Raw genomic sequence first — 22,354 nt, forward strand, 5'->3', positions numbered from 1 at the left:
AGACAAACAGAGAAAGAGAGCTTGAGAGAGAGATGGAGAGAGAGCGACAAAGTGCAGCGGTGGTGGCGGCACTGTTCCAGCGAAGAACGGTCGTAGGGAGATTGGGACGGGGAAACTTCCTGGAGCCAGCAGTTGGATCAAGTCGATTCACCGCGGTAAGTTTACAGAAGACCATGGCAACAGGGTTCGCTTCTCATGTTATAACGTGGAAGCTGGCTGCCTCGGGTGTGGGTGGCTATGGCCGTTCCCAGTTTATGAGCCAACGCTGTTACCACCACTCGCCCTTGAATCCTCCTCTCACACAGCTCCTGTAGGTCCTTCCTCCATCGCCCGCTTCCGATGCATCTGCTGCTGTAGGCATCGCCTGCATCCTGGGATTCTGGTCCCGTCCGAGAGGTGTGGCTACCCGGGTAGCAACTGACATCTCTTCGTGTCATGTATTGGATTGTCTGTCTGGTTGTTGTTCGGAGGGGTTGGAGTTGTGGAGAGTAGTGGATTTGCCGGGGCAGCATTGGTTTCGATGGGGGAGGCGATCTCCTAAAGTGTGGTGGTGGATAGTGTGAGGTAGAGGGGAGTGGCGGGCATGAGGGATGGGGACGCTGCGGAAGTTGGTGGAGGTGTTGCAGCTGCCCGGGGGCTCGTTTCAAGAGCGGGTAAAGGATGCGGAGGTGCAGGCAGGATTAGCTGAGCTTCAGGCCCTGCTGATGCGAGGGGTGGACGTGGATGTACAGGGGGCGGGGTTGTGGCAGTGGAATAAGCAGCAGGTGGATTTTGCTTTGGCGATTGTCGAGGCCGTACTGTGCACTTCTTGGGATTGGATCGCAGGTTGGTGGTGAGGGGATGATTGATGGTGTAGAGCTCGGTTGCAATTGTGGATGTGATTTTTTTTTTTTTTTTTTTTTTTTTTTTTTTTGTTGTCTCGGGAGCAGGTTTTGGTCAATTAGGTTATTCCAGATTCAATTGATTGGATATGAAGGCTTCTTAATTCGAGAAGAAATTGAATTAGATGAATTGGTGTTGATGTGGTATGATGGCATTCTGGATTCTGGTCCACTGAAGCTCGTCGTGGTTGTAGGAAGTGATATAGAGTGTGACGTGTCAGATTTTTGTCTGTGATTGCAGATGGAGAAGACAAAGCGATCTTGGAGCAGATCTACAGATCTGCAGTTCAAATCTGCTTGCAGGGGCTTGAGTATTTTGTGTCGGAGCTCTGTGAAGGCAGTCATAGTGCAGGCCCCGGGGAGACGGATGCCTTCAAGTTGTCCAGAACTGATGCTAGTGTGTATCCCAAGGTGTGGACACTTCACACTGTGTGATCCTTTTGTAGGCGTTTTCTTTCTTTGTGAAACTTTGAGTTCCGTTTGTCCTAGTTGTCGTTGTCACTTGTGAATAGAACCTTTCAATTGTCATTGCCCATCTCTCCCCGTTTCGGAAATCCGCTAGCATTTAATGAATTCAGTGGTATTATTGTTTCTTTCGAATTGTTATTGAGTGTTTTCCCCTTTGTGATTTGCTTGTTCGCATCGAGGCAGTTATTACGATGGCGGCAAATCGATAACTGATTTCATGATTCCCTGCTTACCTGATTTCCTTCATTATATTTTAGGGTTTCAATATGGAACGTTGGATAGTTTAATTACTCGATGGAACTTTTGTTGATTTCGCAGAATTTTTGTTTCCTTTGACAGGGCTGTCAAGTAGCTGGAATATGAACGATGTGTTTTTCCATTATTATGGGAGATTGAAAGAGAAATTTTGTTATACAAATTTATTTTGTATGGTGCATCCATCTTGATCAGGTTGTGGTTGTGTCTTTGTTGACGGTCAGTATCCTAATCCGTTTCCATAGTATCCAGGGTTAAAGAGTGAAAATTAAGATCATTCTTGCAGATGCAACACAGGTTACTCGAACTCTTGGAGATCGCCATAATTGAAGGAAATGCAGGGGAGCGGAGTTCGCATATATTGCAATCGCTGGATAACGCTACCGCTGAAGTGCCTTTCTTTGATTCTCCTGTTCCGAGTTCCTCTGGAAAGAGTTCAACTGGCGTGATGGGGCGAACCTTTGGAGGTAAGCCTTCTTGTGTCAAATCTTCCATGTTGAATTATTTAATGCTGTTGTTTGAAAATTGAAGTGTTAATTCTTAGAGTTTCATAATTATATGGGATTTGAAAAAGCCTATCGCGGTACCTAAATGCCGCATTGGCTGGTAGTTGCAGTGGGGTAATTCTTCGAGCACGTTCACAGTATTGTATACAGTTTATCTGTCATTCTTTGTGTTCAAATTTGGTTGTTAACCTTGTGTGCTGTTGCCAACGATTATGATGCATAACAAGGTACGCATTCTCTTCATCTTCTGTGCAGAGGAGAGCCATTTTGGACTCCCGAAGGTGGCGGGTCCGTCACAAACTATACTTTCATTGTTGGCTACCGAGGATCTATTTGTTCATGAGCTGAGCAGAGGTTCTCAGGGTGAGCATTTGCAAATGGTGTTGAAGAGCGGGAGTAGCATGGTGGCTGCAGCGCGTCAGTTTGCTGTTGAACAGATCCGATGTATTCCACGTTTGTTAGAGGTGTGCCAAGCATCGCTAGTGGGTTGCGGTAAAGTTTCCAAGGATGAGGGAAACAGGTTATTGCAGGGCAGGATAGCTCTTGTTTCTAGTATAGCGAACTTTTTGTTGAATCTTTCCAGAGGGCACGTTGCAGGTTTTTTGGACGAGGAGGTTGGCACAAAGCTAGTGGAATTTGCTTCAACTCTGCTAGTCTTCCTCCAACACATTTATGAATCGAGTAGCTCTGTGCCTGAGATAATGCTGGATTCCAACCAAGGCAGCTCACTTCCTTCTTTATTAGATAGTTTACTTCGGCTCTCAGAAGTAATCTTCCCGGATAGGATCGTCTTGCAAAACTTCAAATGTTTTGTAGCGGCATCGATGCTGAACACTCTAGATACTAGTTTAAAGCAACATGGTCCGCTTTTTGAGCAACAACTATCGTTGGCGCACACTTCACATGTAATTAGCCATTTTCTAGGTCTTATTCAGGATATTCATGCTCACGCACATGGAATATTCCACCTGCAACCAACAGCTCCTGCAGTCGGTCTTACTCGGGGTCAAACTGAAAGGTTTACTCAAAATTTGCCTAGTTGTGAGATTTACAACAAGAAGTTCGACTTGAATCAGGTGCTCAGTCCACAAGAGCAGTTGCAGGTTGTTTTTCCAAATGAAGGCCACTGGCTGGGCAATCTAGTGGCTTTGACGGCCTTCTTTCACGCTCAAGGCCTTAAAGAGGGATCAATCTTGGGGACTGCTTCATCTGTGCGCAGTGAAGAGGAATCTGCTGTAGGATCAACGGAATCTGTTACTGTTGCAAGTGAGGATGATGCGCTGTTTGGAGATCTTTTTTCGGAATCTGGACGACATTTGATGAATTCAGAGGGGTTTGCGTCAACCTGTACCTCAAGAAAGAAGTTGGATGCCCTTCACAGTACTCCTCTCCAAGTAGCCAATTTGTTATTAAGCTTTCTGAAAAATTGTCTGTTCTGTTCCGAGTGGCATCAACCGACGTTCGATGTCTCTTGTAAGATGCTGTCGAAGGAAAATCTGGATGTTTTCCTGCAGATTTATCTATCCCAATCTAGTCTAATGAACAGCGACGCACTTGGTTTCGATGTGGTGGACTCTGAAGATATTGCCTCTGACTTGTTGGGTCAACTACATGAGAGATCCTTTGACTTGCTCAACACCCTTGTGATTAGGCATGCTCTAAATGATGCTTTGGAGTTGCATCTTGCCACGCAGATACTGAGAGGAGGAGATGCCTTCAGTGCTCTGTCTGCAAAGAGCTGCAGTTTATTTGGAAAATTGCTTGTTAAGCGGTCGATTCGAAGAGGCACTTCCACCCAGAACGACCCCTTAGCTTTTGATTTTTGGAAGACATTTCTGGATTATGTTCTTAGTGCCCTGAGTGGCAGATCTGGTGAATTGAATATCAAGAAGGCCCTGCCTTCCTTCTTCCAGATGGAGCTTCTCTTCATGGCCTTCCATTCATTAGATGGTCCTGGAAGGTCTATCATATTACAGAACTTATTGGTTGCCTTAAAGCTTCTTAGGAATACCGAGAGACATCCATCTCCCGGCAGACCATTTTTAATGTGGTCCCTGCTAGTATCAAGATTGTTGTTGGCATTGCGGTACTTGGTTCTGCATTTTGATTCCTTTCCAGAGTGGCTGTTGGTGCACTTGCGTCGGAAGCTGCTGGTCAATTTTTTAGATACAAGCTCTAATGCATCAGGAGATGATCATCCTCAACAGTCATGGGCAGGTCTTGTTGCCCACAATATTTTTAAGGAATACGGATCCAAGGAAGAGCGTGTCATGGACGACATATTTATCCAGCAGCTTGTTGATATAAACGGATCTTTGAATAATAGTGCGCTTCAAGATATTGATTTGGATATGAACGACATCTGCCAAGTAATTAGTGATATTTTGGGTATGTGGAAGGGCAGGTCCTTCAAAATTGTGGAAGAGTTGGTGGTTGAAAGGCATGTATATGTGATGGGCTGGAGCACAATATGCTGCTTAAGCCCTTCATTGAAGCCTGATGCAGCAGGGGAATTCAATGTGGATTATGTGAAGTCGGATTTGTTATTGAGCCTCACGAAAACTCTGCTTAGACCAGGTGTTAGTGATACAAGTCTTGTTGCACATCAATGGGCGGGGTTTTTGACACGCAACCTGTCTGCTGTGCGAACTCTTCTCTGTGAAGGTCAGTTTAAACTTCTGTCTTGGGATTTATTGAGGCAGGGGTCTGCGTTGACTGTGCTGCTGTCATTACTCCGAGTTGGAGAGACAGTCACGGTAGAAAGGAATGTCTTAGAGGATATGTCTTTAAAAAAGACCCAGCTACCGGCTTTTATCAAACAGACAATGGACTTTTTATCCAAGGATGATCATTCACGGAACCTCTTGCAAATCTTATCTGTGTTACTGAATTGTTACGTGAATCTGGTGCGAGACTCGGTGTCACATATTCTGGTAGAGTTGCGATCCTGCAAGGCATCCATATTCTCTATTGATGTACTGTTACAAGGGGGATTGTCAAGGAGTAAGCAAGAGGGCCTTCTAGGAGCTATGGGTGTAAATGTTACGATTTTGCATTCGTTGGTCAAATGGGATGCAGAGAGTGCATGGTTATCCGAGCATCTGACGCTTTCCCTGGGGCCCAACATGGAGAAATTGAAGGGTCTTGAAGCCATTATGCTTCCCGCTCTATATCATGGGTTTCCATCATTTTCCAAGGTCGGCAGCGCGGCCTTACTGTCGGCAATTATGTGCATAGTGGCGGTCTTGGACTCATTTCAAGTACTTCTTCATGCTCGGGATGGTAATGGAGTATTTGATGGAGAGGTTCTGCAGGAAGAGGTCTTGGATGGACTGTTGAACACACTTTTGGTAATGAAAATTGACAGTACTTTTGGAAGCATGCAATCAAAGTGCGCTGTTTTACTGGATCTTTTGATACCTCTTAAAGAAGAGCAGGCCTTGTACTCTGACTTGAATGAGCTAAAGCATGCACAGAAGCTCTTACAGCTTCTTTGCAAAAGGAGGGACGAAGTTGACGAGACAGTTTGGGAGGCCCTTGTTTTGCATGTGCTTGATGTTCACAACAATATTTACAGCGATCCCTCCAGATTGGAGGCATTGCTACTTTATTACTCTAAACTGCAACCGGCATGTGTGGAGGGGAAAAAGGTGAAGATTTTGCGCAAATGCAAAAGTCTTGTGGGTTCGGGAGATATTTCACTTCTTATAGATATTCTGGATAACTGTACCATCGAAAGTGTGAACGTAAAGTCTTTACAACTTCTTGTTGTCCTACTTGGATACGACCTTAGGTCTAAGATGGATCTGGAGCAAAAGCTTCTTCAAATGGATACAGTCAGTTTAGCTGGGTGGCTTGAGCAACGGTTTTTCGGCTGGATTAGTGATGCCGATGAGGACAAGTCTGTGAAGCGGACAGCACCTTCTGGTGTCAGGGATCTCATTTCTAGTTTTGTTCAATCCCTTGTGCCTATTTCTCCCGAGGGGCAGGGACATAGGCTCCACTCTCATTTGCTAACAGCGATGCTGATGAATCTAGAAAGGGCTTTTGTGACCTTGGATGTAGTGGCTGCTAAATCATATTTTGGATTGATTGTTCAACTGGCACAAGGCGATTTGTCTTTAAAGCGGTTGCTGCGAACCGTGGTGGAACTTGTCAGGAAGTTGCCTGTAAATGACTCACATTTGGAAGGGGTGAAATCTATGGTTTCCTTTCTGAACTCTATCTTGAGTATTTGTGGTGGCAACAGGATGGAGTTGTTTGCTGAGCATGGAGTAAATAATGACAGCTTTAGTGGTTTAAGTTCGAATGCAAAAATGAAACAGTCGGTGTATCATAAAAATTTAGAGCTGCCGCCAACCTCTCAGGAGCCAGGCGCGGGAGCTGGTGATTGTGATGCAATGTCAGTAGACGAAGATGAAGACGACGCAACCTCGGATGGTGAAATTGCAAGTCTGGACCGTGATGATGATGACAATGGCAGTAACAGTGAACGGGCGCTGGCCTCAAGTGTTTGCACATTTACTTCCAGTGGTAGCAATTTCATGGAGCAGCATTGGTACTTCTGTTATACCTGCGACTTGACTGTCTCTAAGGGATGCTGCTCTGTTTGTGCCAGGGTCTGTCATAAGGGACACAAGGTTGTATACTCTCGTCTCAGCCGGTTTTTTTGTGATTGCGGGGCTGGAAGCGTCAGAGGCAGCACCTGCCTCTGCTTGAAACCCAGGAAATACGTTTCGTCTTCGAACGCTATTCCGTCAACAGGAACTAGCGCTACTGAAAGCTTCTTGCCACTTGGTACTCACACAAGTCAGCTTCCTCTGTCTGACAGTGATTCTGATATTGAAGTGGCCCATGTGGCCGGAGAAGTTGCTTTCAAAGTTTCAATTGTGGAAGGTGAAGAGAAACGTCTTTTGACTTTGCTTTCGGAGTTGGATGTTGAAGAACAGGTTCTATCTTTGTGCAAACGGTTGCTCGGTGATCTAAATTTAGGTCATAGCTCAACAAGGAACGATGACCAGAAGCCATGTTTGTCCAAAGACGTAAATTTGAATCTTAAAACTGATCTTCTTCATCTGAAGAGGGCTTACAAGAGCGGGTCGATGGACATGAAAATTAAAACAGAGTATCCTAATGCACGGGAACTTAAGTCTCATCTGGCCAGCGGCTTGCTTGTGAAATCTCTGTTGTCAATCAGCAGCCGAGGCAGATTAGCGGCTGGAGAAGGAGATAAAGTAACCGTTTTTGATGTTGGACAACTTATTGGTCAACCAACTGCACTTCCTGTTACCGTTGATAAGGCTACAGTCAAGCCTTTATCAAAGAATGTAGTACGCTTTGAAGTGGTGCAGCTTTCATTCAACACTGCAAACGAAAGTTACTTGGCAGTTGCGGGTTATGACGATTGCCAGGTTTTTACCGTCAACCCTCGTGGAGAAGTAACTGATCGTTTGGCTGTAGAGCTAGCTCTTCAAGATGCATACATACGTCGAATTGCCTGGGTCCCTGGTTCGCAAGTTGAACTAATGGTTGTTACCGATAAGTTCGTGAAGATATATGACCTTTCCCAGGACAAATTCAGTCCAACTCATTATTTTATGGTTTTGGAGGACTCCATTGCAGATGCTTGTTTAGTTTCTACTGGTCAACGGCAGCTAATTGCTATTGTCCTTTCTCAGCAAGGCATCTTATATAGACAGCAAGTTACTGGCTGTGACGCGGGGGCCCGTATTTTGACTGAAAACATTCAAATTCCTAGAGGCCATAAGCTCTTGAAGGGGATATCATTACATTATTCTGCTGCCTTGAATTTGCTTTTCTTGTCTTACAGTGACAATCTTACTTTAATTGCACATATGAATTCTGGTTTTACTAGCCTTTCGGAGGTGGCCAGTGTAGTAGAAGAGCAAGATGGCAAAATTAGGGCTTCAGGATTGCATTATTGGAAGGAGTTGTTTGAAGGTAATGGCTTATTTGTGTGCTTATCCAGTCAAAGATCCAATACAGCGGTTGCTGTAAAACTAGGAGCGAGTGAGACTTTCTCCCAGCTTTTAAAAACAATTGGTAATTCATCGTCCTCGCGGGTTGATGGCGTTGCGTCGTATTGCCCCATTAGCAAAGAAAGAAACAGCGTGTTGTTGCTTCACGATGACGGGAGCTTGCAAGTGTTCTCGTACGTGTCGGTGTCACGGGCGACCGGGAATGGTCTACTTGGTACTGACAGTCAGAAGCAGGCTGGAAGCTTGGAGCCTGAGCAAGTGAAGAAGCTTGGAACTGCTCTTTTGGACAGTCGAGCAAATCATGATGGTGCTGCTCCTGTGTTTCCCCTGGATTTTTTTGAGAAAACCACGTGCATTACAGCAGACGTTAAGTTGGGTGGAGACATTCTTCTAAATAATGATTCAGATGGTGTAAAGTTATGTTTGCAAACTGAAGACGGATTTTTAGAAGGTCCCAATGCATCCGGGTTTAAGGTATTCCTAGACTACAGTTGCTTTGTGAATGTGGAAGGTAGAAGTATTCCAATCTATATTATCATGATGAACCTGTGGTAGCATCCTTAGGTGTCTTTTACATCATTGTTGCTTATTTGACTTATGTGTCTCATTTGACGCACTCGCTCGTGCAGATTCTCGTACTCAATTCCAACCCCGACCTTGTCATGGTGGGTTGCCGGGTGCACGTTGGTAATACCTCTGCAAGTCATATCCCTTCAGAACTTAGCGTTTTTCAAAGGTCCATCAGGCTGGAGGAAAGTGTTCGTTGCTGGTATGATATTCCATTCTCCAACGCGGAGGCATTGTTGGCTGACGAAGAGTTTACTCTTGTTATTGGGCCTGCTTTTGGTGGATCTTCTCTACCGAGAATAGACAGTCTGGAAATTTACGGCCGTTCTAAAGATGAATTTGGATGGAAGGAGAAGCTAGAGGCTGCCTTGGACTTGGAATCCCCAGGACAAGTAGGATCTGCCTTAATCCAGTCGAGCGCGAATAGAACTAAACAGAAATTGATGCAAAATGCATCTCCAACGGAACAATTGTTATCAGACAGTTTGCTGCTCCTTCAGAGTTACTATTTGGCATGTCGGGTTCAGTTCAAGGCAGAATTCGCACCTAATAGACATGAAGAAAGTCGGAAACTTTGTATGTCAGTTCTAGATGTTGTTTTTGAAAACGACAGGCAACCGCTGCTGCAGTCTTCAGCTAGGCATGTTCTCCGAGCTTTGTATCCTGGGAAGGATGCTTATAATCAGGTTTCTCATCCAACATTCAGTTCTACTTCATCGGCCATTTTCTTTGATATTTTCATCCGAGAGATTCTGGATTTTATCAAATGCATGTGCCGAAGATTCCAAACAGTGTACATTGTTTAGCTGCTGATTACTTTTTTACTTATCACTTTTTGGTCATGATGTGATGATTTTGGAAAAGAGACAATGACACGTAATACGTAATTTTAAATTGTTTTAAAGAGTATGAACGTATCCTGATGGATGTTGCTCTCTATTTTCAGGCCAAGGATTACATGCGATTATCTGCGGTTACTCGAAGCTGTCCACTTCTGTTATCAAGATTAGCTGTAGGAGGATCTGCTACATCGTGGGCAGTTCAGGAGTTTTCGGTTCAAATGCGTGCTGTGTGTAAAATCGCAGTACATCGTCAAACTAATTTGGCCAGTTTTCTGGCCCAGCACGGTATATCTACCTTCACGCAACTTCTGATTTCTAAGTTATTTTTTTGATGAGTTCCAGGATCTTCTAGTTGCTTGAAATGTTACGTATGAAAAAAAGAAAAAAAGAAAACTTTTAACAGACTTTGGGTTTCTGTTTATGTTCTTACTCTCATACGTTTCTTGCACGATCAGGAGCATCAGTTGTAGAAGATCTCGAGAAGATTCTTTGGGAAATATTGACAAGAGAGCAGCTCGATGCCCAATCTATCAATAATCTTGTGATACCCATGGTGGATATCATATATGGATATGCAGAGTGTCTTTCCTTGCAGCAGGTTCATGACAATGGGAATCCTCAGAAAACTGTGGCTCCAGCAGTATACTTCCTTCGAAAATTACTTTTTGCACCTTATGAACCTGTGCGAACATCTTGCAGGTTTGTCGCGGCTTCATTTGGCTTGCGTGTTTGTTTGTTTGTTTGTTTGTTTGTTTATTTTTGTTTTTCATTTTTTTGTTCTTTTTTTTTCCTTCACGGATTGAAAAGGGCTCGAAATCTATCGAGTCGAGTGATCTTTCCTTTTCAATGATTAGGAGAACTTACATGTCTCGTTCGGCTAGTAAGCACTGCAGTAAGGCTCATTTTAAATGCACCATATACGATGCGAGATTTTCCTTTGACTACTTTTTCCCTCCTTCTGTAGTCAGTCGACGCTCTATTGCTGCTGAACTAACAATGTGAGTTTTGGTTCTTGGTGATTACAGCTTGGCTATGTCAGCAAGGTTACTGCAGGTACCACTCCCAAAACAGACCATGCTGGCTATGGATGATGTAGCTGAACATCAGAAGCCACCATCAATACCTCCAGAAGTTGGGGGTGATAATGCTGGTGCCGGACAAGGTACGATGGATGAGGACGCCAGCACTGCCTCTGTGCAGTATTGTTGTGATGGATGTTCTACTGTTCCTATATTGAGAAGGCGCTGGCACTGCAATGTGTGCCCTGACTTCGACCTTTGTGAGAGTTGTTATGAGGTAATGGATGCCGACCAGCTGCCTCCTCCTCATAGTAGGGAGCATTCCATGTCGGCAATTGCCATTGAGATGGACGTGGATAGCGGAGAGGGGAACGAGTTGCAGTTCTCCGCAACAGATGAAATGAGTGATGAGAGCTTGCTTCAGATGGCGACTGAGCTCAGCCTACAGGCAAGTGCTGTGCCGCTTATGGTACCTAATGACAGCAGCGATGTGACTCAGTCGGTGTTGGTCGAGGAGCCGAAGAGCATGGAGATATCAGCATCAAAAAGTGCTGTGAATTCATTGCTTTTGCAACAACTCATTACTGATATTAAGGGCTGGATGCACTCCTCATCTGGTGCACAAGCAGTACCTGTTATGCAGTTGTTTTACAGATTAGCTTCTGCACCATCAGGTCCGCTGGTTGACAGATCGTCCAACGGAGGGGATTTAGACTTGGAGCTGTTTATCAAACTGATGCTGCAGGAGTTGGATCTTAGCAGACCTTTGCAAGTGAAATCTCGGTCCAACTTGGGAGAAGTTCGCATTCTTGTTTTCATGTTTTTCACGTTTGTTTTGCGCAATTGGCATCAACCAGGTTCCGAGCAAACAAGACCAAGCTCAACAAGCTCAAGTCTTACTTCACCTGCATCACGCCCGCATGAAACTCAACTTGAATCTAAGGGAAGCTCTCAGTCTGTGAGGGCTTGTGCAGCCTTGAGACAGCAGCCTTTACTCAATTATTTGCACAATATTATTCTACAGTTGATGCAATTATTGAAGGCTTCTTCTAGAGGTGTTGAAGAATGCCCGTCCAGCACAACCACTGCGGCTTGTGGGGCACTTTTAACATTAAGACGGGAGTTTGCGTCAGGGAGCTTTACTCCATTTTTCTCCGATTCATATGCCAAGGTTCACAGAGGGGATTTGTTTGGTGATTATCACCGATTGCTGGTGGAGAGTGCCTTTAAGCTTACTTACAGCCTTGTACACACAGAGAAACCTGAAAAGGTGGGAGACAAAGACCAGCCAGTCTGTAGGAGTCTAAGTAGCCCAGACTGGAAACTTGAGGAGTGGCAAGAAGTTTTATGCAGCTATGTTAACAATCCACAGACTGCCTTCATTAGAAAGTATGCGAGGAGACTCCTACTGCATTTATGTGGTACCAAAAGTCATTATTACAGTGTTAAGGATGCATGGCAGCTCAGCCGAGAAGTGAAGAGATTATACAAGCTCTCCCAGAAGACAGATGGATTTCAAACACCTTTACCTTATGAAATGAGCGTGAAGTTGGTGAAATGCTTGTCCATTATTGTTGAAGTTGCGCAAGCGAGACCGTGGAACTGGCAGAAGCATTGTTCTAGGCATATTGATGTGGTTCAGTTTCTCCTGAAGGGCGTATTTTCGTTTGGAGAGGAGTCGGTGGTGCAAACCTTGAAGCTTTTGATGCTCGTATTTTATACAGGTGCTGTTTTTAAAGCTTCACTTTAATCTTTTTGCTCAGTTCTTTCTCTCGTTCACCTTTTGCTGAAAAATTATGGTAGTCTATTGCATCTGCATAATTTTAAAATATGTTCCACTCATCGTACAGGCAAGGAAGGAGGAGGTTCGGGAAAGTTATCCTCTGAACAAGCTGAGGTTAGCAGTTGCAATGTGCCTGCCCTAACTCAGGCTGGAACATCCACATTAGAGGGGAAGAAGAAGAAGCGGAGTAGTGGTGATGATACGAGTGGACATGATAACATTCATATGGACATGGACATGGCAGTTGAGCAGTTTTCTCTGGAAGAAGGGAAGGTCTTGAAAAACTTCATCGATATGTTCTTATTGGAGTGGAATTCTACGTCCGTTCGGTTCGAAGCCAAGGCTGTGCTGCATGGCACATGGAATTACGGAAAGCAGTCCTTTCGAGTTCTTTTACTGAAATGTTTGCTGGAAAAAATTCCTGTGTTGCCATCCTATGGACACAATATTGTGGAATACACGGATTTATTTACTTGGCTTCTTGCGAAAGGAGATCCACATCATGATTCAAAGTCTAATTCAGAGGAAGCAAGTGCAGTTCGAAGCTGCTTGACTGGAGATGTGGTGAAGCACATATTTGGAGCTTTATGTGCACAAAATGAACTTCTTGCCAACCATCCAAATTCTCGTATATATAATACTCTAACAAGCCTTGTGGAGTTCGATGGATATTATTTGGAGAGTGAGCCTTGTTTGGCATGCAGCAGTCCAGAAGTGCCGCACACGCGCATGAAGTTGGATAGTCTTAAGGCGGAAACCAAGTTTACAGATAACAGAATATTGGTCAAGTGTGTTGGTAGTCACACTATACAGAGTGTGATGATGAACGTACATGATGCACGTCGTTCAAAGTCGATAAAGACATTGAATCTTTATTACAACAACCGGGCTGTTGCTGATCTTTCAGAGCTCAAAAACAATTGGTCATTGTGGAAGCGGGCTCGGAGCTGCCATCTTGCATTTAACCAGACTGAGTTGAAAGTGGAATTTTTGATTCCTATTATAGCCTGCAATTTAATGATTGAACTTGACACATTTTATGAAAATATTCAAGCAGCATCGTTGGAATCACTTCAATGCCCTAGGTGCAGTCGCCATGTTACTGATAAGCATGGCATCTGTGGGAATTGCCACGAAAATGCTTATCAATGCCGACAATGCCGCAACATCAACTACGAAAATTTGGATTCCTTTCTTTGTAATGAATGCGGGTACAGCAAGTATGGACGATTTGAGTTCAATTTTATGGCGAAACCCAGCTTCACATTCGATCATATGGAGAATGATGAGGATATGAAAAAGGGATTGGCAGCTATTGAATCAGAATCAGAGAACGCTCACAGGAAGTATCAACAACTACTTGGTTTCAAGAAGCCCTTGCTAAAGCTTGTTTCGAGCATTGGAGAGACCGAGACGGATTCTCAACAGAAGGAGTCTGTACAGCAAATGTTAGTGTCTTTGCCTGGGCCATCCTCCTATAAGATAAGCAGAAAGGTTGCCATTCTTGGGGTATTGTATGCTGAAAAGTGCAAAATGGCGTTTGATTCTGTGAGCAAGAGTGTGCAGACTTTGCAGGGCCTACGCCGTGTATTGATGACTTATTTGGAACGGAAGAGGTTATCTAATTCTTCGCCAGATCTTATGGCCCCACGTCCTACTAATAAATGCTTCGGATGTGCTAACACATTCGTTGGTCAATGCCTTGAGTGGTTACAAGTTCTTTCTAAGCAATCTAACATTCGGGAACAGTTGGTTAGTGCTGGAATCGTCAGGGAGCTTTTTGAAAACAACATTCATCAAGGTCCCAAAGCAGCCCGTATTCAGGCGCGAGCAGCTCTTTGTGCCTTCTCTGAAGGTAACTCTGCGGCACTTCAGGAGCTCAACCAGTTAATTAAAGAGAAAACGTTGTACTGCGTGGACCATCACCGCTCTATGGACATTTCTTCATGTGTTCGAGATGAACTGCAGTTGCTGTCTGAGACATGCTCTTTGACTGATGAATTTTGGGAAGCGCGTTTGCGGATTGTCTTTCAGATTTTATTTCGGTCCATTCAGGTGGGTTTGAAATGAAATCATTGGAGTTGATCACAGTTGGTGAAGGTGAATACAAAGTGTTGTTTTAACCTTGAGGATGTCTCATTTACTATAGTTTGATAGGTATTCATTAAGTTTCTATTCATCTGATGATTTCTAATCCATGTAATTATCACTGTCGCGTCGTTTCGCCAGCAATTTGTAGGTAGAATCTGGATGTATACAGTCTTGTGCTGGAATCTGTACTTTTAGCCCTGAATCGATTATTTTTTTACAGGTTGGAGCACACCATCCAATGATAGCAGACCATATCATCCTTCCCTGCTTGCGTGTTGTAGTTCAAGCATGCACACCACCCAGGCTAGAAAGCAGCCCAGGACATGACACTGTCACAGCTGTTTTATCAGTCTCTCGAACACGCTCAACAGAGGAGTCTGCTAAATTAGGACATTCTGGAACCAATGGGACTAAAAAGCTCAATCCATCTGGTCTTATGGAAAAGAAGTCAAACCAGGATTTAGAAGATCACGACATATCTCTAGTAAATTACGCTGAGTGGAGAAATGGTGCAACATACCTTGACTTTAGTAGGAGACAATCTATGATCTCTCAGGCCCCTGAAAGTGTTGTACGCCGGAAGCCTCGTAAAGACTCGAAGCATGGAGACTATCTTGCACTGAAATATTCACTAATGTGGCGACGGAAAGCGTGCCGAGTGTCCGTCATAGATGAGTTGGCAGCCTTTGAAGAGAGCTCTTGGGTGCAAGAGATCGTTCTTAGTGCATGTTCTCAAGCCTTGCGCTTGGAAATGTGTAGACTTATTGAAGTTTTATGTGCCCAGAGCCCAGTACGACGATCACGGTTTCTGAACTTGCTTATGAACCTGTTACCAGCAACATGTGCTGCTGGTGAGAGTGCAGCTGATTACTTTGAGCTCCTATTCAAGATGGTGGAACCTGAAGATTCCCGCCTGTACCTTACTGTCCGTGGTTTCCTGCACACTACCAGCGCTTTAATTTCTGACGAAGTTAGCAGAATTGAGGCTCAAGAAAGGAGCTCACATACAGATATTTCGCAGGGATACATTCTTCACAAACTCATTGAACTTCTCAGCAAGTTTCTACAGCTGCCTAACATCAGAATAAAGTAATACTATTTTCTGGTGTCCTAGACTTTATTGCATACCTTTTACATTTGCCTTCTTTTCTCATCTAAATATCCTTGGAAATAATTTACTTCTTGTATGTTGTAGTACTTGCAAGGAATTGTCTGCATGTATGCTGCTCTCAGTTGCGGTTTCCTTTTGCAATAACATAAAGTACGTGAATTATCTTGTAGGTAAGACTTGTGTATTGCTCATTTAATGAGCTATATTAACTTGATTCGCTTTTTCCGCTTGAATAATAACAGGTTCATGAAGGAGCAGTTGCTTGCTCGAATATTGGAGGCATTGTTAGCAGTTAAAGGATTAGTAGTGCAGAAGACCAAGCTTATTGGTGACTGTGAGCGGCTCATGCGGGAGCTGTTGGACAGTCTACTTCAAGAAAGCTACGAGAACAAACGTCATTTTATCCGTGCCTGTGTCTCTGGCCTTAGTCGGGACAGGAACGGTCGCTCTCCAGTGGTAATACCTCTTGTAAGAGAAGAGACTAGAGTTTTACTGGATTTTTTGTGTCCCAAATGTATCCAAATCTGCTGGATTTGGAAATATAATTTCTTTTGAAGTAGAACGATTATGTTTTATAACACCATCGTCCGTGCTTCATGCAGTTTGTAACTTCAATTTGACAATTTTGTTTTGTGGATGATGCAAATGTATGAAAACTAATTCAATTATTTCGTCTGCAGTTTATTTTGGAGCAGCTGTGTAATATTATCTGTCCTACAAAACCTGAACCAGCTTACATGATGGTCCTCAATAAGGCACACACTCAGGAGGAATTTATTCGAGGCTCTATGACTAAAAACCCGTATTCCAGTCTAGAGATTGGACCTCTAATGCGTGATGTGAAAAACAAAATCTGTCGGCAACTGGAACTTCTTGGGCTTATAGAGGATGATTATGGTATGGAGCTTTTGGTAGCTGGGAGGATCATTGCTCTGGATTTGAGTGTTGCACAGGTACTTTGTTCTGTGTTGTCTGCCATTGTATTGACTGTTGATCTATACTTTTCAAGTCTCGCAGAATGAGATTCATGTTTGGTGTACTTTAATATTGAATGTTAGTCTGTGAACGGTTCTTTACTGTACGTGCATACGGTACTGCCCTTTAGTGGTACTCTCTCTCCAACCAAGCCTTTCAAGCAGATCATGTTTTGCTAATAAACCTGAAAGTTTCTTATTTCATGCCATCTATTTGATCGGAAAACTGGTTTGGTCTCTTGTCTTGATTGTGAAGTTGCCCATGGACAGGTATATGAGCAGGTGTGGAAAAAGGCTCACAGTCAAGCAGCGAGCTCTGCTGCTGTCTCGAGCTTGCAGAGCACAACTACAACTCCAGGAAGAGAATGTCCACCGATGACTGTTACTTATCGGTTGCAGGTTTGTTGGCTCCAACCTATCATTCTACGCTTCTCTTACCGTCTAAAGAGTAGTAATAGATGTCGTTGTTTTAGAAGGTTTGCCATTTAATTTCTGAGGTCGGTTACAGGCCTAGTTTGCAACTTTTTTGATGTCAGGAAGTCTTATGCGCAGGGATTGGACGGAGAAGCAATAGAGCCAATGATCAAAGAACTAGAGGATGACCGTGAAGAAGTTCAAGATCCAGAAGTTGAGTTCGCGATTGCTGGAGTGATGCAGGAATGTGGAGGTCTAGAGATCGTAGTCAATAAGGTTCAGGTACTTTTCCAGTTGCAAGTTCATGGATGTCCTCTTCATGTAAACAAATTGTGAATTCAGCTTTTTTTTCCTTGGTTCCCAATTAGCCTTTATCTCATCAATTTTATGGACTTTAGCGGTGGTTTTTTGTTGCCGAAGGAGCAACTCAGTCTATTAAATTATGTTTCTGCCTGTAAGTGAGGGTGTATTTTTAAGACATTTAGAATGACAAAGCAAACGAGGTTTTAAATGAAGCTTTTTCTGGTACTCATATATGTTCTATTCGGCCCCTGCAGCAGCTAAGTAACGCTGGAATCAAATCTGGCCAAGAGGAGCTTACACTGGTGCTGAAGCTGCTTATGTATTGCTGCAAGCTTCGGGCCAACCGGCAGGCTCTTCTTCATTTTGGAGCGTTAGCTGTCCTTTTAGAGACAGCCCGGCGAGCGTTTTCAACAGATGCAGTCGAACCAGCTGAAGGTCTCTTGCTTATAATTGAGAGTTTAGTGTCTGAGGCTAATGAAAGTGACGTGAGTGTTGAGTTAAATACGGGAGGCCAAGCTGCAGCCGCCGTAGAAATGTTTTTGGATCGTTTAACTCACTCCTCGGGAGCTAAGCAACAGCGGAATAATGACACAGTTGCTCGTATTCTCCCTTTCCTCACTTATGGAGAGCAGACTGCCATGGAGGTTCTGGTGAACCACTTTTTACCGTCTCTTATGGATTGGGATAGTTTCGATAGTTTGCAGAAATTGTACTGTGAGAATACCAAGAACGATCGTGTCATGCAGAAGGCAACTGAGCATCAGCGTGCACTCGCAAATTTCGTGCGGGTTACAGAATCTATCAAGCGTAATAGCAATGGGGAAAGGCTCAAGAGCCTCGTTTTTGAGAAAGGAATCATTTCAGGTACAAGTCCGTTTCTCATTTTTGTACTCTAATTTTGACTCTCACACTTCATGCATGCTGTTTTGGGTCTTAAATTCTCTTCCTTACAGTAGCATTTCTGTTTTAGCGCATAAGATCACAACCACACCCTAGATTCTTATTCTGTAATTGAGATTTCCTTCATTAAGCTTTGGACGTGTGGAATGCTCATGTCAAACATTTTTTTTCTTTAAGTTTGCATACTTGAAATCTAGACTCTGTTGATTGTGTGAAACTGATGAAACTAGTGATGTTCTTAGAGACCTGGTAGCTTTCTGTTGGATGTTCAGTCGCTGTTATCCTGCAATGAATGTTATGTTTCCTTATATTGGTAGTCTTAAACGGTATACATCTCTTATTACCATGACTGCATGTTTGTGGCGATCAGCTGCTATCCAGTATTTGAAGAGGGCCTTCCCAGTTCAAGAAAAAGGCTTGGATCAGAAAGCGACACCAGAATGGGTGCAGGCTTTGGAAATGCCGTCCGTTCCTATAATTTTATCAATGTTGCGGGGCCTCTCCAGAGGCCACTTGGTAACTCAACAATATTTAGATAACGAAGGGATTTTACCTCTTCTGCATGGACTTGAAGGAGTTCCAGGGGAGAACGAAATAGGTGCTCGAGCTGAAAATCTGATGGATACGCTTGCCGATAAAGAAGGAATCAACGAAGGATTTCTATCAGAGAAAATTGTGCAACTTCGCAATTCTACTCGTGATGAGATGAGACGACGTGCTCTACGACGACGACAAGAGCTGCTCGAGGTGTGTCACAGTTCTATACTGTTTTTGTCGTTGTGTTTGATTTTGTTGAAGAGTGTTTCTCTTGGACTGTTGAATCTTTTTGTCAGTATGTTACAACACCAACTACAATCAATATGTACGTTTCTAATACTCTTCATCTCACAGGATTTGGGCATGCGGCGTGAGATACGGCTTGACGGTGGTGAGCGCATAGTGGTATCAAAACCGCATATTGAAGGTATGGACGAGGTGGAGGAGGAAGAAGCAGGGTTGGCGTGTATGGTTTGCAGGGAGGGTTACCTGTTGCGTCCAACAGATATGCTTGGAACATACTGCTACAGCAAGCGTGTGAATGTAGGAATGGGTGTGAGCAGTCATAAACGCAGTGAGTGGATATACACAACCGTGAGCCACTTCAACGTTATACACTTTCAGTGCCACCAAGAAGCTAAACGAGCAGATGCATCCTTGAAAAATCCTAAAAAAGAGTGGGAAGGCGCAACATTGCGCAATAGTGAGACTCTTTGCAATAACATTTTTCCTCTGAGGGGCCCTTCTGTACTTCTTGCCCAGTACGCTCGATGCGTAGATCAATATTGGGACAGCCTCAACTCTCTGGGCCGTGCAGATGGGAGTCGCCTACGGCTGCTCATTTTCGATATTGTCATGGTAAGCTTTACACAGGTCCTTTCAGATACTTTTCTGTGTAAAGATGTTGTTTGTAGTGAGTGAAGTTTATGCCGAAAATTTCTTGTGAGGATTATAAACCCGAATCATTTTGACTGTTCAAGATACGTGGTGACTTTTTGTGTAAATATTTCACCATTTAATTAGAAGCTTTTTGGTTTTAAATCAGATGCTGGGTCGATTTGCAACCAACATGTCCTTCAGTGTGGACTGCAAGGGTGGGGGACGAGAGAGCAACTCCCGTTTGTTGCCTTTCATGATCCAGATGGCACGGCACTTACTGGACCAAGGAGGTGCCGGCCAACGCCGTATCCAGGCCAAATCTTTGGCGACATACTTGTCGCCTACTTCATCATCCGAGTCTGTAGAGGGGGGGTCAGATTTGAAACCCGGCACTCCTACCACACCCCAGCGAGGATCAAATTCAGAAGAAAATGTTCAGTTCATGATGGTGCAGTCTCTGTTAGTGCAATCCATCGACGAGTGGCAGCGATTTCGTCGAACGTTTATTCGGCGTGGTTTGGCCCATGCTTACGTGATGTTCAAGCAAGGGCGATCTCTACTTCCTGCCCCACCTCTTCCTTCTCCCTTAACTGCGCTTGATTCCTCACCTCTTCAGTCACCTTCCGTAGAACTCAAGACCCCGAATTCTAGTCAACAGGACGCTAGTAAGAATGGGGCGTTGAGTACTGAACAACTTTTCATTATAGCTCACCCCATGCTTGTGTATGTGGGTTTAGTAGATCAGTTGCAGCACCTTTTTAAAAGTGGCTCTATAAAAGCCCAAGAATCGGAGGTACATACAGCTGAAAATACTAAAGAAGCAACAGCTAGCCAGATAGGGGTCGAGCCTTGGGAGGTGACTATGAAAGAGAGAACTCGGGACGTGGGTGCGATGCTTGGTTTTTCTAAGGAAATTTTGGAGTGGCTTGAAGAAATGCATGGCGCGGGCGATGTGCAGGAAGCATTTGATATTATGGGTGCTTTGTCCGACGCTTTAACGGGAGGTTGCACAAGCTGTGACGATTTTGTAAGGGATGCAATTTCTGGAAGATAACGACACGCTCACCCTTTTTCAATTATCAATTTTTTAAAAGCATCCTATCTGGTGTATATAGTGCCTCCTTATTACCTGGTCCTCACTATTTCTAGGCCAGGGTAGGATGGCTTGTTCGTTTTTATGTTATTGAGCATGTAGGGTAAATCCATGATTATAGAACTCCTTGTTTGTAACATATGCTCGGGTTGATTATAATTGAACTCACTGTCTTTTGTATATCTTATTCATGCTACGTCCTCTTTTTGATCTTTCTGTCTTTACTAAAATTACTTGCAATTTCGGTTTCATGACTCTCGTGCTTAAATATGACGCTGATTGTTAAAAGTTTATCAGTGATGTGTTTTAAATTCTCACAGAACAGTACTGATGTTGATGACTTCTCATTCTGTAGTGGCTTAGATGCTTTCCATTCTGTTAATGTCCAATTGCATTGAATACACTCCCTTTGGACTTTCATCCTATTCTATTTGTACTTAAATGGGGAGCGTCAGAAGTGCATGACGGAGCAGAGAATTCAGGAAGGAGAGGTTGGGACATTGGCATTCAATAGAGAAAGCACTCTGCTGTGGTAGCTGATTGAAGATGGTCAAATAAGAATCAACGCAGCATCTGAGCAGTGTCTTCCAGTTGGGTCGCCTCTTTTGCTTGCGCAATTGCGACAGGCAGCACTGCAACAGGAGGTGGCTGCTTGCACGTCACTCAAAAAAAATTCCTCAACAGCAGCGCCCACCCAGTTGCATTTTAAAATAAATATTAAAAATTCCTTAAAAAATATTAAATATAGAAACCTTAAAAGAACCCTAGTAAAATCCTGAACCGATCCTAATCAAATCCTAAATCCTTACCAAATCTTAAACAAACCCTAAATCAACCATAATCAAACTATAATAAAATTCTAAATCAATCCTAATTAAACTATAATGAAATCCTAAATCAATCCTAACCAAATCCTAAACTAACCTTGAACCAATCCTAACCAAATTCTAATAAAATTCCAAATCAATCCTAATTAAATCCTAATGTAACTTTAAATCAACCTTAATTAAATCCTAAATAAATCCTAAATCCTAACCAAATCTTAATGTAATCTTAAATCAATTCTAATCAAATTCTAATAAATCCTTAACCAATCCTAATCAAATCTTAATAAAATTCTAATTAAATCTAAGAAAATTCAAATAAATCCTAGTAAATTCCTATAGCTATTTTAAACCTCAATAAATACTAATCAAACTATTGATCTCAACTCAAATTTCACTCACATTTCAATCCATAAGCAATTAATAAATACACAAAATTTGAAAAAAAATCAAATTCACCATTCAAAAGAAAAGCTTCTAAACCTCTTGGATGTTGGCCACCTTCTTTTTCGAACGTAAATGTTTATATCTTAGCAGTAAATTTTCTTTGCTAAATTGTTCAAAAATATTTTAGTATCTAGATTTCTATGTTCAATTTGATCTCACAAAATTTTCTTTTAATTAATCTAGCAAATTTTTCAGAATAATAAAAACCTTCACTAATCCTAAATTTCAAATAATTGAGACCATACTTCACAAAAACTCTCATATCTTTCAATCTAACCATTTGATTGACGTCAAATATTTCAATCATATTGAAAACAAGCACAATAACAAAATCTCAAAATTTCACCTATACATGTGCTATGATACGTACATAATACTCAAAATTATAAGTCTCTTTTTATTTTTCAAAATTAAACCTACTAAATATATTTTTCACTTTGAAAAGTCCTAAAAAACTCAAT

General features: G+C 43.0%; 1 protein-coding gene across 5 annotated transcripts; it reads left to right on the forward strand.

The window, feature by feature from the left end:
• The first annotated feature begins 242 nt into the window (after positions 1–242).
• LOC112285072 (auxin transport protein BIG) lies at positions 243–20,802 on the forward strand. 5 transcript variants are annotated; one of them, XM_024525587.3, is made up of 18 exons: positions 243–825; positions 1,123–1,292; positions 1,891–2,071; positions 2,366–8,583; positions 8,739–9,362; positions 9,623–9,803; positions 9,974–10,217; positions 10,544–12,261; positions 12,388–14,375; positions 14,632–15,500; positions 15,765–15,978; positions 16,203–16,475; positions 16,767–16,895; positions 17,049–17,192; positions 17,468–18,077; positions 18,484–18,860; positions 19,005–19,508; positions 19,696–20,802. In XM_024525587.3, the coding sequence occupies exons 1-18, from the start codon at positions 591–593 to the stop codon at positions 20,581–20,583; spliced, it is 15,567 nt and encodes a 5,188-aa protein (XP_024381355.1). In that variant the 5' UTR covers positions 243–590; the 3' UTR covers positions 20,584–20,802. The 5 variants fall into 5 exon arrangements, with proteins under 5 accessions (XP_024381355.1, XP_024381356.1, XP_024381357.1 ...); XM_024525588.3 differs by having other exon boundaries at positions 17,471–18,077; XM_024525589.3 differs by having other exon boundaries at positions 17,049–17,186.
• The last annotated feature ends 1,552 nt before the right edge of the window (positions 20,803–22,354 follow it).

Source organism: Physcomitrium patens, chromosome 7 (genome assembly GCF_059467195.1).
Source record: "Physcomitrium patens ecotype Gransden chromosome 7, ASM5946719v1, whole genome shotgun sequence".
NCBI lineage: Eukaryota > Viridiplantae > Streptophyta > Bryopsida > Funariales > Funariaceae > Physcomitrium > Physcomitrium patens.